The sequence below is a fragment of the Astatotilapia calliptera genome, chromosome 4 (genome assembly GCF_964374335.1).
Source record: "Astatotilapia calliptera chromosome 4, fAstCal68.1, whole genome shotgun sequence".
Classification (NCBI taxonomy): domain Eukaryota; kingdom Metazoa; phylum Chordata; class Actinopteri; order Cichliformes; family Cichlidae; genus Astatotilapia; species Astatotilapia calliptera.
This window is the reverse complement of record NC_137425.1, coordinates 23,802,904-23,816,983: the sequence shown is the minus strand read 5'-3', so window position 1 is coordinate 23,816,983 and position 14,080 is coordinate 23,802,904. Positions and strand designations below refer to the sequence as shown.

The following is a 14,080-nucleotide window of genomic DNA, read 5'->3' as shown; positions in this document are numbered from 1 at the left end:
GATAGCATCACTAGGTGGCAGTGTAGTAAGCAAAATACTGCATGTGAAGATGAAGGCAGATAAAAATGAGCTCTGAAACGGTTTGTTTCAACTTGAGTAATATTTGCATTACTGGGAAAGGAGATTATTCAAAAAATAATGCAAAAAAGGTAATTTCAGATCTGTTTTGCATTGGCAGACAAAAAGAGAGTCTAATAATTCTTGCTTCACTCTTGAAAAATGAGGGCATTTACACAAAGTTAGCAAAGGTTTTTGCCTGTAAGGAATATTTTGCCTATTAGTGCTGAACTGCTGTGACTTTGGCGCTTGTCCAGAGAGGTATGGTAAATAGTCCCTGAGCTATCTGGAAACGAGCCCAGGCCAATTACAGAGCGCACACCTAGGTCCCGTCGTAGGATGAATGCACACATTTCTGTTGGGTAACATTATTCGAGTTGTGCCTAGGTCAGCACCAGTCAGCACTCTCACTTTTTTTCTCCCCCTCTCCTGTACACTGGCACAAATAAAAATATGCTCAATTTCATGACCAGCATAAACTTTTGAACCACCTTAATGAGCTGCAGAGGGACTGAACATACTATTACATCTTTTGGGGTTGTATCATTAAGAGTATCCAGTGTAGAGAAATCTGCCCAATCAAATGTGTTGTTATGCACTGGGAAATAAAGCAGCACCCAGATGTTTTTATAAACTTATAAATAGAATTAACTTCACATGACTGTCACTTGAATAATCATGCGTTTTGACAACATGACCATCAGGCGGGCCCCATTATCTTCAGTTCTGCTTCAAAGAAAACCCTGAGATAGCGACCAGCCTTGTTTGGAGTTAGATAACAGATAATATTTGTAGTATTCATCCACATTACTTTCATGCTTCAGACTCAGGTCAAACTTATTAAACACTAACGAAAGAATTCTCAGAAACCAACACCAGTTCCTACTCAACATCTGGTTAATGTTAAAGCATTCTCTTGTCAACATCATGCAAAAAGAAAAACTGCCACAATTCATTTAAGCACTTTATTACTCTTTATTGAGAGAATACATGTAGTCTGGTTGTGATATAATATAGACAAGTTGAAAGGTTAAAAAGTCAGTTCCTAGGTTACCAAGGTCCAAATACACGCAAATACATACATAAAATATGTTTATACTGGGAGAAGATTACTTAATTTTCAACTACTTGCTTCTACTTCTACGTGACTATTCAATATTTAATACCAGTGTTGGATACATAAAAGGTGATCATCTGACAAACACTTCTTTTCTTGTGCATCCAAGTCATGCAGTGCAGATGCAGCTTCAACTATACTGTTATTCATTTTCAAAAAAATAAAACCCACTGAGCCCACTTTCTAGTCATCACTTCCTATCACGCATGATCAGTCACTGCTAGGTCCTGCCACTAGGGGTCAGCACTCAGACCCTTCTTGAGCCTTGCCATTCGAACTTCCTCCATCAGTTCTTTGAGATACTCGATCTCTCTGGCCATAGATTCGGCCTTCTCTGCCAGCTCTAGGTTCTTCCTCTCCAACAGCACGTGCTCGTCAGCGAGGGCGTCCTTCTCCGCTCTCTTCTTCTGTCTGTAGCGCGTGGCAGCAGTTTTGTTCTGCTCCATCTTCTTCTGTTTTTTGTCTTTTGGAGGCCTCACAGCTGCACGTTCAGGTCCACCTGCACCGCGTGGGGACTTGACCTTGACACTGGTGGTGCTAGGAGAGGGCGGACTAGCTTTGTAATTTGGTTCCGGGTAGGGTCTGCTTCTGGAGGGTGTTTTTGGAGGGGAGGATGGTGGGGAGCAACAAATGACCTTTGACGTGGTGGCCGTGGTGATCCCGACTTCCTTTTTCGGGGCAAGCACGAGGACGATGCGAGTTGGTGAGAGTGAGAGTACAAGCTTTGGGACCTGAGGGACCACAGTGGCTACCACTGGCTTCACCTCACTCTCTGACACATCCACTTCACTGCCAAGGTCCAGGGTAAAGGTAGGGGAGGAGGGAGACTCTACTACGGGGGATTCAGGGTCTGGGGAGGTAGGCTCTGATTTGATTTCGAGCTCCTCTTGAGGCTCTGGGATACAAAGTGGAGAAGAAGGAACCTCCTGCCCATCGATGCAGGATTCAGGATCATCCACAGTGATGACAGCAGTATCTGAACAGACAGTGGAAGATGAAGGGGGCGGTGTACTTGAAAGAGAAGCAGAGGGAGGATCCATGAGCACAGGAGTTGAGAGAGCTGGCAGGGGGAGGGAGTCGAGCTCCATGGGGCAATCAAAGGAGGCCAGGAGGTCTTCTGGAGAGCTGTGAGACTCTTCAGCAGGACTGCAGGAGCCAATCAGCGAGTCCAGGTCAAGGTCACTAAGATCCACCTTCTCGGCCATCCAGTCCAAGTCACTGAGCGCATCCTCTGTGGAGGCAGAGCAAGCAAAACATGAATGAGCTATTAATTTATACTTCGTTACACTCTGACATCAGGTGTCCGAACTTTTAGGTGTTACTCAACAGTAAGTCGTTACCTTTGCCGTCACCTGAGAGCGCCTGGCTACACGTCAGCTGACCTGGGTGGGCCAATAAAGGAAAGAGCAGATCAGACTCCATCCCGACTTTGTCCCCATGGAGGAGGAGGGCCGGCGGAGAGGGAGGAGGGGAGTAGAAGGGCGGAGGAGAAGAGGAAGACGACAGCGATGAGGAGGTGAGGGGGGAAGCAGGTTCAGCATCCCCCTCCAAGCTTCCTCCTCCTTTCTGTTGTTCTTTGTCAGGGCGGAAAAACAGCGAGTCCATGGCGTCAGCCATGGGAGAGGAAGGCCCCCAGAGAAGGGCCTCCATGTCTTCCTGGCCAAACTGTGAGCTGGTCATCATCATGGTCATAATGGCTGTTGTTGGTCACAAATGGGGAGCGTGACAATGCTAGGGTAGCTTCGAATTCTATTATGCTGTCGAATGCAGCAGTGCTGAGGGTTTCCACGTAGGACCTGAAGACAGAAAGATGAACAAATGTTTTTGAATGCCTGAACACCATTTTAGACACACACACACACACACACACACACTTCACATTTATTACAGAAAAGAAAGTTCCAAGTATAAACAAAATCATCCTGAGTCAAATTCTTTTAATTTTTACCAACACTGCCCCCAAGACTGCAATACCAGTGATCTATCACGTGTTTCCGCGCAGCTCCCAGTCTTATGACTCTGACGTAAGTCTGCTAGCAAGCGAGGTCAAAGAGTCCGTCTCCCTCCCCACAAAAAAACAAAACAGCTACACTTTTGTTCTCAGTCCGCCTGCAGCGAGCCGCCATTTTGACACAAAGAGGAAACGAACCATTTTCTGAGTGCCACGTTGGCGCTCGGAGGCCGGCGTGAGAACACAAGTTTGATTAATCAGCGTGAGAGAGGGTTTAGCGTTTTCACAGATACAATGTTACGAGCTTATTTGCGAAAACTGCGTCAAATGTTACAAATCGTGACAGTAACACGTGTTGCGTCACTTCAGTTTTGTCGTCATTTGATTTAATAGTTTCAAATAAAGGTGTTTAGCGTTCTATTAAATAACTGTATGGCGCATATATATATATATATATAAAAACATAACAGCAGACTCGTCAGACCGGCTCCCAGGCCAGACGGTTGTCCCCGACAGCTGGTATGTTAAAAAATAATACTTACGACATTTTTGCTGAATTAGAAGTGACTCAGTGCACTGGCTGGATGCACTGTTTTGCTGGCTGCTGCTGGGTCGCGGCACAATTTCACACTGCCATTTCGGCAAATAGCGCGGTGTCCAACAATATCTGCTCGTTGTCTGTTCCGCAGGAGGGAAAATGGCGATAGTTGTGAGCAGTTCGCGATATAGAGCTGATGCAAGGAGTGGCAATATGCATCCGCCGTGCCCACATTATCAATCCGCGTCACACCCACTGTCTGCTGTCTGTCTGAAAAAGTAGTCACTGAAAATAAACTTCTGAAAGTGACGCAGTATTTATTAATACCACATCTTTCAATATATATAAGCGTAACTGCCATTTATCTGTATAGATAGCGACTAACTGACTAATTGTTATAATAACATAGCAATAGCTTTATTATAAAGTTTCCTCTAACAGGAAGGTTTTTTCAAAGAACTACTTTTGGGTGGTTAATTTTTTAACAGAATTGAAAAGGATGAACTGTGCTGTTGTTACACAAGTGCCACTGGCATCCCTCCTATACCCATCAAAAAAGAATAAATAGTAACAAAAAACCCCAAAACAAATAAAAAAAAAAAAACATCATTATGCCAGAGGGAGTGATTATAGAGTGTAATAACAGTCCTGACGGTTATTATAGTGTATGTGGGATTGGGTGAGGGTTGCTGGAGGCCACAGCTCAGTGGAAAAGCAGTTCCTCACTCTGTTTGTGCTAGATTGCATTAGTCTGTATCTGTGTGTCTATGTGATTGCACATGCTCATTCCACACAGTGTTCACCACAAGGTGTAGGTCCCACAGGTGGGACGTTTATGATTAATTATCTGGTCTGACTGGTGTTAATGACAATGCTTTTCTTCTCATAACATTCAACTAAGTGTGCCACCTAAAGCTAGTAAGCTGTTAAGCATTATGTCAGCATAAAAGGTACTCTATATTGCCAAAAGTATTTACTCATCTGCCTTCTCATGTATATGAACTTGAGTGACTTCCCATTCTTAATCTGTAGGGTTCCATGTGATATCTCCCGTTTGATATCCCACAAAAACTTGCTCATCCGTGTCTCTGTGGGCCTTGCTTTGTACACTGGTGCGCAGTTATGGAAAGGAGCATCCCCAAACTGTTCCCACAAAGTCGGAGTATGAAATTGTCAAAAATCTCTTGGTGTGCTGAAACATTAAGGGTTCCTTTCACTGGAACTAAGGGGCTGAACCCAACTCCTGAAAAACGACCCAACACCATAATTACATTTGCAAACAGAGCAAATGTTTGAAGAAGCAGTCTGCATGCCTGGGTGCTTGATTTTATACACCTATGAAAATGAAAGTGACTGGATCACCTGAATTCAGTGATCCAATGGATAAGTGAATGCTTTTGGCACTATAATGCACATGTGATCTATATTATGAAAATATTGAGATTTGAAATTGTTATATTTTGAATGATTACAACTATACAACTATCAGCCTCTTCAGCATCAGTTAGTCCTGCACTGAACTTTATAAAAGGATCTTGATGGAAGCATTTTAATAAGGTTCCTGCAGGAGCCCCTCAAGCATTAATAGAGGTTCCGCCAGTAACCTTTTTATTTTTCCTAAATTGAGCTATTAAAGGTTCCGTAAGAAAACTACAAGGTGAACAAGGTTCTTTGAATAACCCCAAGATCCTTGAGATTATCCGAATTCTGAGGGAGTGCTGCGCTTAATGAGTCAAACATTCATCTTTTTTTTATACCATAACACAGGTGTAGCGAGGTGAAGAAAACAAGGTGTATGTTGTGAAGCTAAAGCTAAAGCAAGGAGTGTGATATCCTTCTGCAGCATAACCTTATGATTTCTGCCATTGTTTGTATTCTGCACTGCAGCCACTGTCGCTGACTGGTGTCCTAAAAAAATAAAAAGTAATTACTGATACTCAACTTTGCAGGTGATGCAGTACTGTTTATTGATACCACACGATTAAATGCATACAAGAGTAACTTTTGTTAATTTATATATTTAATCATAATTGTTATCAGGACTTCAGTAGTGACTCCAACATAAGCATTTCCATTTTTACAGTGATGTAAATGTACAGGAACTTTCAAATCAATCAAAAAGGAGTCAAGTCAAACACACTTCACATCTCTGTCACACTGACACACACACACACACACACACACACACACACACACACACACACACACACACACACACACACACACACACACACAAAGGACAAACACAGTGGTCTTTGATTCAAGATAACTTTTTCCACATGTCAATCAGATGATCCAGTCCTTCCTGTAGACCATCAACCAGCAGGCAAACTTTACCCGAAAAAATGCTCTTATTTGACTTCTTCAGCTTCTGACCATTCTTTTCTGTAAAATAAAGATCCATTTCCTTGGTAAAAGCTTGAAGTAATTTCTCAGATGACGTCCCACCTGGTTGTGCAGCTCTCCCCCCATGAATGTCTGTGTTGCTTTTTCCATCACATAATATGTATAACATCCTCACCGCATCCAGATGAGCGCCTGCACTCTTTAACCTAGCAATGCCGTGCCTTCGCAGCTCCATCACTGTGAAGATAATATAATCTAGACAGCGTTCCAGATCAGCGACACCTTCCATGTAGTCATTTACCAGTTTCTCAACTGCCGTCCTCGTCACCATCTTCTTGCTGACTATAGCGGCGTGAGCGCCCATACCTCCAGCAGATGCAATCATGCCAGCGCCGACAGCTGTCGCAATCAGCGAGGCACCCATGGTCACCGGAGCTAGGACGATCCCCACCACTGCAGCTACCCCTCCCACAGAAGCCGTGGTCCCTAGATTTTATATATACTACTAGATATAAAATCCAAGTGCCTTAGTTTTAAAATGACTTGGTGTTCAGGACTGGCAGGCCTTTCAACAGTACAGATCATGAAAGAAAGCCCACTTCTTCAAAGAGGCCGGTTGCCTTGAATGTAAATGCTTGAAAAAGAATTTGTGGCTTATGAAATTCAATAAAAAACTGTGACTTTATAGCGTGATGAAGCATAGAGATATTTTTTAAAAGCGATCAGCTGGTAACTCAACGTACAGACTTGAAACTTGGACAAGTTAATCAGTGGACCGTCACCAGCTGTTGTGACAAATTTCAGAAATTTTAACTCACAAAAAAATATGTGAGCTGCTATGGACCTGCATGGTAGAGCAGGAGGGAGATAATGTAAAAACATATAAACACTGTGTAGCATTAGTTTGTGAAACCCGAGAGAAGTCTGTATCCATATTGCATGACTTTTAATTTGCAGTTTACCCGTGTACTGTAGTTGTTTCCAGTGACGTTCAGTGATTCTTGAGAACGAGCCTGTGAGACAGGAGTTAGATGTGTGGAGCCTGCAGGGGAAGGTGGGGACTGACATTCTGGCTTGTTCTAGTCACACACAAAAAGTTAACATAAGACAAATATTTCATATAATACTATTTTAACTAGAGAGAGTCAGGTCCTATTTATGTCCTCTTATTGTAATACTTATTTAGCTCCAGCTTAGAAAATATTACAATTCACATTCAGATGTCTCAGAGAAGTCTGTCTTTACATTTATGACATGAGGGAAATATCTTGTCGAGCATGGAGCACTTACCTCGTATCTCTGACTCGCTGAAGACTGTGTTTCATAATATTGGGGGGGACTTTGAAAACGATGAGGCCGAGGAGGGGGAGGAGGAGGCTGTTTAATATGCAGATCTGGATTCTGTGGCAAAAAATAAAGTGCAAATTACACATTTATTTAGCATTTAACCAGAAGCAGATCTTTCAACAGATTAATCCTCCAAAGACAAAACCAAATCCAGAAAAGGGAATAAAAACAGATCTAATGGAAATAAAAAAGCATTTTTCAAAAGTAATAAATGGAACAGGTTGGATCAGGAAGTCGTTTCTGGAACCAGTGGCATATTAGGTTTTTTACAGACAAGAAATATTTTTATTACTAATCTTAATGCTTAAAAATAATCCCAAAAATTCCCTTTGTGGGTTGACCTTGATAAAGTGTGCTTGTCAGTGCTCGACACGTAATATAAGTGTGGTGTAAAGTCTTTATTATCTGTCATTCCATCTCTTAATGATGAGCGCATGCTTTTCTGCACTGTTAATCGCTGTGATGGCGTGCATCCAAGGACCAACTCTCATACTCGTAAAGGCGAAGAGTTTCTCCCTGAGATAGTGCTGCTGCTGGGGGATTCCTGGAGATGAGATGAAAAGAAAAGTTTGTTAGTCCGGTTTGTGGTCTGAGAATCAACGACCTACTTCCTCTCAAGTTGTAGTTGCATGATGTGCTTGAGTATGAACAAAAATCTGAGTGTAGTCCAACATTTTACAGAGCTGAGTATTCCTGCTGTTTACTGCTGGGTTGGACCAACATTGCCACAATATTACTAAAACTCTGGTAAAATATTATCTCGACTATAGTTGCAAGCAACAGTGAATAGCCAGGCAGTTTAGCTGGTCAAAGTTGACGTGGCAACTGTAGCCAGTGATCAAGAAACAAAGTTTTGTGGCAAGAGATGTAAACAGTTGCTGAAATATAATCTAATTTCCTGTGTGAGGGTGTCTCCACCTTATTCATTCGAATTTAGTCAAACTGAAACTCGTTTGCTTCAAAAGGGATGTGTTTAAATACAGGTCCAGCTTTGACCAGCTTTGGCTGGTAGCTCAAGATACTGACACGAAACTTGGAGAAATTAATCAGGGGACGGTCACCAACTGTTGTGCTAAATTTCAAAAATGTTCCCATACATTTAATGGGCTGCCGTAGAGCTGCATGGGGGAGCAGGAGGGAGATGAAGAACAGATCTATAAACCGGTGAAAACGCTATGTTTGCTTGTATAGGTTCAGAGAAGCTCAGAGAAGAAGCGTTCTCTGTAGTGCATCACTTTAAGTTTGCGGTTTAGTTTGCTCACTTACGTTTGGTGATTCCTGAGAAAGAGCTGGAAAAACAGGAGTTAGATGTGTGGAGCCTGCAGAGGGAGGCCTGGATTGATGATCTGATGTGTTCTTTAAAAAAAAAGAAAGAAAGAAAGAAAGAAAGAAAGAAAATGAAAATGCATAATACTATTTGATTCAACAAAGATTCAGGTTCCATGCATGTATTTTTGTTCTAATAACAATTTAACGCCAGCTTAGAAAATAATATATTGCACATTCAGATGTTGAAGAGAAGTCTGACTCTACGTTTATGACCTGAGGGAAATATCTTGATGACGATGGAGCCCTTACCTCGTATCTTTGACTCGCTGATGAACTCATCCGGCCATAACTGCTGTGGGAAGCTGGAAAACGATGAGGCTGAGGAGGGGGAGGAGGAGCCTGTTCAATGTGTAGATCTGGAGTCTGTGGCAGAAAAATAAATTGCAAATTATACATGTAGCATTTACAATAAATTCAAACAATTTTCTGGACTGGCAGGAATATCAAAGTCAGTCAGAGCATTTGAATTAAAAAGATACACTCTCCTGTCAAGAGATTTATTCTAAAAGACACTTCTTCAGCGGAGAGTCAGAGAGTGGAGAAACACACGCTGCAGTTTTTACTTGCAAGGGCGGTCAGAGAGCGCTCACATCAGAGTGGGGGCCCTGTGATGTGCGCTCTGTTCTTGCACTTGTCTTTATTTATACACAAGAATAATACAACAGTGAATACATTTGTTCAGTGGAATGTTGATACGTGAGCAGGTGCATATGTGGTTGTGTATGTTAGGTGTATGTGTGTGTGATTCTGAAGGACGCGGCCCCTCTTCTTGTTAGGGAGTGAAGATAAAAATGTTCTCTCCACTTCCTGGTAGGGAGTGAAACCGCTTGTTCAGCTCTTATTATCGCTGTGAGAAGAACAAGTCTTGTAGTGAACAACAGTCTAAGTCATCAAAAGGTTATTATGCAGTATTCTATCACATGCAAACTTATATCATTAAAAGCTTATACTGACTACTAAGTACAATTTTCCATTGACATCTCCACAAACTCTAAATGTCATCACAGAATACATCTACAAATAGACAGTGATTATGTGGGAATGCTGTGGAAGAGCATTAGGAAAAACTTTCAGGTTAAAAAATTAAGCTTCCAGTCATTGAGTCAGCTATGGATCATATCAGAGACGTATTGAAGAAGAGTACCTTTGAACAGGATAAACATTCAAAGACATTACCAAATTCACAAAGGGATAGCGAGAAAAGGACTAAATGGAACAAAGGTTTGGCCTGATCAAATGCAGATTGTGTTCTCCATTAGTTATTCCTGTGACTTTCTGGATTCTTGTAACTAGCACAGAATGAATGTAAAAGTTAGGCTTGGCCGTGAGTTTGAAAAGTGAATACAACTCATGGTATCTTAAACTTTCAGTCTTTCTAGGAGCCTGCATGTGGTGACTAATGTGGTTCCAAAAAGGCATGAAAATGTACAGAAATAGATGCTTGCTTGTTCAGTGACCTCATTAAACACCTCCCAGCTGAGTTTTTGGTCTTTACCAGCACTGCATGATATCTATCTTGATCAATTCTGGCCCCAGCTGGAGTAAAATAAAACTAGTGACTGATGTCACAATGGCTACACCTTTTCTTCTATATGGTCTGTGGTTTTAACACTGACTTGTTATATATAATACGTCAGCACAACTCTGAGAAGTCCACATTTAGTTTGTGTTTTTGTCTTATGTTCACGGAGCTTGTCTAACAACCATGAAAAGGCATTAGCTTCCTTGTCACAAAACCCACAAGGACGCATAGTTCCCCAAGTATTCTTTCTAAAGATAAAAGTACTTTTCTACCATCACGGGTGAATGAGCATTTGAAGCGCTTTCTGCGATTGCTGGTTTTTCAGCATTTTTTTTTAGTATCGGTTGGTGGTTTGGGAGCAGGGCGAGCAGGCTGAGGCCTCTTATAGCCCACAGGGGATCCACTGGAAGTCTGGTCACAAAAAAGAGGAAATGAATCAATACATACTTATTAGTATCTGCTATCTTTATGAGCCAATATGTGATTAAGTGAAAAAAAAGAGCTCAATTTACCGCAGTAGGTGCTATGCTTCCAGCCTTATTGGAGGACTCAGCTTTGTTACTGGTGCTATTGGTTTGTTGATATAATTTCAACCTGGGCGCTGGTACAGGCTTGACTTTAATTTCTGGTTGAGCTTCATGTGTGTCATCAGGCTGTCAAAAATAGCAGGCAATTAGCATTTTGTTATCTGCTACCCCAGTGCCAAACAAGCAGAGACGCTGTGTAAAATGCAAATAAATGCAGAATGCAATGATTGAGAAATCTCATAAAGTCAAATTGTTTTCAAACTGTTTAAAACAAGCAATTTCCCCATGGGGATCAATAAAGTATCCATAAAACTGTCTAAACAGAGAAATATACCATTTTTAAGAAAAAAATTGCGCCATGTTTTTTACCAGCTCCTCTTCTTCATAAACGTCTGCTAGACTTTTGGGAATGAAACGTTGTCTGACTGTAGGCAGGCAAGTTCACAACCAGGACTCTTCTACTACTAAGTCATGGTACACTATTAGATGCAGTGTGTGGCTCAGCATTATCTGCTGAAATGTCATGGAAACTCTGGATGGGAGCATATGTTGCTCTAAAACCTGTGCATCCCGTTCAGCATCGACGCTGTCCTTCTAAACATGCAGACTGCCAATGCCATAGGCACTAATGCAACCCGTTAGAAATGCAGACTGTTGAACTGAGTGCTGATAACAAGGCGGATGGTTCTGTTCCTCTTCAGTCTGGGGAACACGGCATCCACGTTATCCATAAAGAATTCCAAATTTCTATTCGTCTGACCACAAAAAGGTTTTCCACTTTGCCTCAGAGAAGACAGCAGCATGATAGTTTGCCCTCTTGTGAATAAAATATGGGTTCACAGGATTTGCAAATCATTGCATTCTGTACAAGCAACAGTTTAATTACAAAAATATTGAGCTTAATTAAAGGAAAGCTGAAAGATTTGTTTATTCACATACAAGGCCTAAAATTCCATTTTTTTATACTGCTATAAATGTTCAGAATTCTTCTAGAGAATAGATACAATGTTTAAATTAGAAGTGTGAACACCCAAAAAATAAAGACTCAGCAGTTCATGGACGCAGGAGGTTAATGTGAATCAGTTTTTACCAGTAAAGCGTCCGGGTCTTCGTAGATAGGCTGTTGGATTTCATCTGAGCTGGCTGACTCCATTGTGTCATTTGTCCTTCAGGGACTGGATGACTTTGGGGTTTAAAGTGTGACAGAAATGAAAAAAAAAAAAAAACTCATTATTTTTGATAAGGGAAAAAGAATGCCTATTTGTTTAGTTGATTTGTCAGGAAAACACAACTCATAATTAGATGTTACAAGAAATTCTTCTGTTAACCAGGAACTGCTAGGAAGGGATTTTTTTTTTTACCTTTTTTTTTTTTAAGTTCAGTTTCTATACATTTTATCTCCTGACAATCTTTCAAAAACCTAACTTAATACCTTCCTTTCCCCAGCTCCACCTCTACAACATATAAGACTACACATGTGCATATGATGTGGCTGTCTATGGATTGGATTTTAGCAGCTATCATGGGCCAGTTATGCACTTATGGCCCTCTCCAGGATTATTGGTTTGTTGATATCTCAGGAAAACACATTTATAAGAACAGCAGTGAACCACTGAAGGCCTTCATTCTAGATTTAGCAAGAATCTTAAAGACACGTGTCAAGATTAGAGATGAAAAAGTTTGTTATGTCATATTTTTAAGGACCTGATGTTCAGCCACACCTGACACTGCCGTTAATAATGGCATTAGACATTATTTTAGATGATTTTCTCTGACTTTATTAGCTCTGTTTCAGGCAAAGCTATTTTCAAGTCCAGTCCAATGCAATCTCTACTTGCAACTGGCCATCTTTACAGACAAATTGCAGCAAACCGCGGCTTTCCTGTAATTATTTAATACTTTTATACTGTCTTCCTCAGCTAGACTATAAATACTTGTTTTGTTTTCTCATGGGTTATAGCAGAAAAGTTGGGTTATGCAGTTAAATGATCAGACTCGTGCAAGGAAAAAACAATACATGCCTAGAATGCAATGACAAGTTAGCTTATGTGTGACTTGCATCGCTGATAAAAACGAATGTGTCTTTCCTAACAGAAGCCTTTACAGGAAGCGTGCGACACCTGCAAACACATCTGCAGTCTGGTTAAAAAGATGTGTGAAATCTTCTTTGAATGAACAATTATGTTCCAAAACATAATTGGAACATGGGATCCAGTTATGTTTTACTATATCTATTATATCTTACACTAAACTGAGTATTTAACTGTATAAGCTGCAGCATATAGGTGATAGCTCTTCAACTCATGCTCAAACTCTTGGTGATGGTGACATTTTCTTTGTAACATTATGTAGCTTTTAGGCCTTTTAATGTTCTATAATATTAATATTTTCTATAGAATATTCTTTTAATTCTATAAAAATAAAATAAATAAACACAAGAAAAGGCCATTCTTACCACCGTGCTCCCGTTTAGAAGGTAACTTTATCTGCTATTCCTTGTATTTTCCTTCATGACTCCAGTGTGTTAAAGGATTTTAACACACTGGATGCTGTACTGGTAGCACCTGTCGCGCCACAGTGCCTGCTCCTCCCACCAGCGTCATGATGGAGGCGCAAATATGTGGGTGGATCCAGTTTCTAGACAGATGAAAAATTGGATAGTAACCTAAAGACAACTTTCAAACCCGTTTGTGTGTGTGTGTGTGTTGGCCATTTTAGTTTTTTTTTTTTTCCATGCCTGTATACCTGTCAGTCGATAACACACTTGTCTGTGCAGGGGATTTAATCTAAAACTTGTTTGACAGGCCAGCTGTGCACCTGCTTTGACAGCAACTGTTTCTCATGCTTCATCATGGGATCTCTCAGATTTCTGCCAGTTTGGAGAATGACCGACCTAAGATCCTGTGGGTCTTTCAGATACAGATGGACAAAATGATGGTGGCTAACCAACCGGACATAGTGGTGGTAGACAAACAGAAGAAGACGGCCGTAGTGATCGATGTAGCGGTTCCAAATGACAGCAACATCAGGAAGAAGGAACACGAGAAGCTCGAGAAATACCAAGGGCTCAGAGAAGAGTGTGAAAAAATGTGGAGGGTGGTAATCGGAGCACTAGGTGCGGTAACTCCCAAACTAGGCGAGTGGCTCCGGCAGATCCCAGGAACAACATCAAAGATCTCTGTCCCGAAGAGCGCAGTCCTAGGAACAGCCAAGATACTACGCAGGACCCTCAAGCTCCCACAACTCTGGTAGAGGACCTGCGATTGAAGGATAGACCGCCCGCCGGGGCGAGAGCTGAATCATATATATATATAAATTCCCCGCTCGCCCCTGTGGGCGGTTTAGC

The 14,080-nt window shown here is 41.4% G+C and overlaps 2 protein-coding genes across 2 annotated transcripts; both read right to left on the bottom strand.

The window, feature by feature from the left end:
* Window positions 1-1,008: 1,008 nt before the first annotated feature.
* atf4b (activating transcription factor 4b) lies at window positions 1,009-3,893 on the bottom strand. Its single transcript, XM_026165545.2, has 3 exons — window positions 3,668-3,893; window positions 2,515-2,970; window positions 1,009-2,405 (listed from the first exon to the last, which is right to left on the bottom strand). The coding sequence occupies exons 2-3, from the start codon at window positions 2,864-2,866 to the stop codon at window positions 1,408-1,410; spliced, it is 1,350 nt and encodes a 449-aa protein (XP_026021330.1). The 5' UTR covers window positions 2,867-2,970; window positions 3,668-3,893; the 3' UTR covers window positions 1,009-1,407.
* A 1,712-nt stretch (window positions 3,894-5,605) lies between these two features.
* LOC113020052 (uncharacterized) lies at window positions 5,606-13,353 on the bottom strand. Its single transcript, XM_080300417.1, has 9 exons — window positions 13,190-13,353; window positions 11,825-11,917; window positions 10,720-10,860; window positions 10,480-10,618; window positions 8,935-9,048; window positions 8,623-8,712; window positions 7,850-7,900; window positions 7,300-7,410; window positions 5,606-7,088 (listed from the first exon to the last, which is right to left on the bottom strand). The coding sequence occupies exons 4-9, from the start codon at window positions 10,480-10,482 to the stop codon at window positions 6,909-6,911; spliced, it is 549 nt and encodes a 182-aa protein (XP_080156543.1). The 5' UTR covers window positions 10,483-10,618; window positions 10,720-10,860; window positions 11,825-11,917; window positions 13,190-13,353; the 3' UTR covers window positions 5,606-6,908.
* Window positions 13,354-14,080: the final 727 nt, after the last annotated feature.

Excerpts from the sequence above, each read along its gene's own strand:
- LOC113020052 (XM_080300417.1), bottom strand. Across the intron at positions 7,411-7,849 it reads GAAACTCTTCGCCTTTACGA|AATCCAGATCTGCATATTAA; the intron begins GTATGAGAGTTG and ends TTTTTGCCACAG. Across the intron at positions 7,089-7,299 it reads CAGCGAGTCAGAGATACGAG|AACAAGCCAGAATGTCAGTC; the intron begins GTAAGTGCTCCA and ends GTGTGTGACTAG.
- atf4b (XM_026165545.2), bottom strand. The coding sequence starts at position 2,866 with ATGACCATGATGATGACCAGCTCACAGTTTGGCCAGGAAGACATGGAG. Across the intron at positions 2,406-2,514 it reads GCTCTCAGGTGACGGCAAAG|AGGATGCGCTCAGTGACTTG; the intron begins GTAACGACTTAC and ends CTGCCTCCACAG.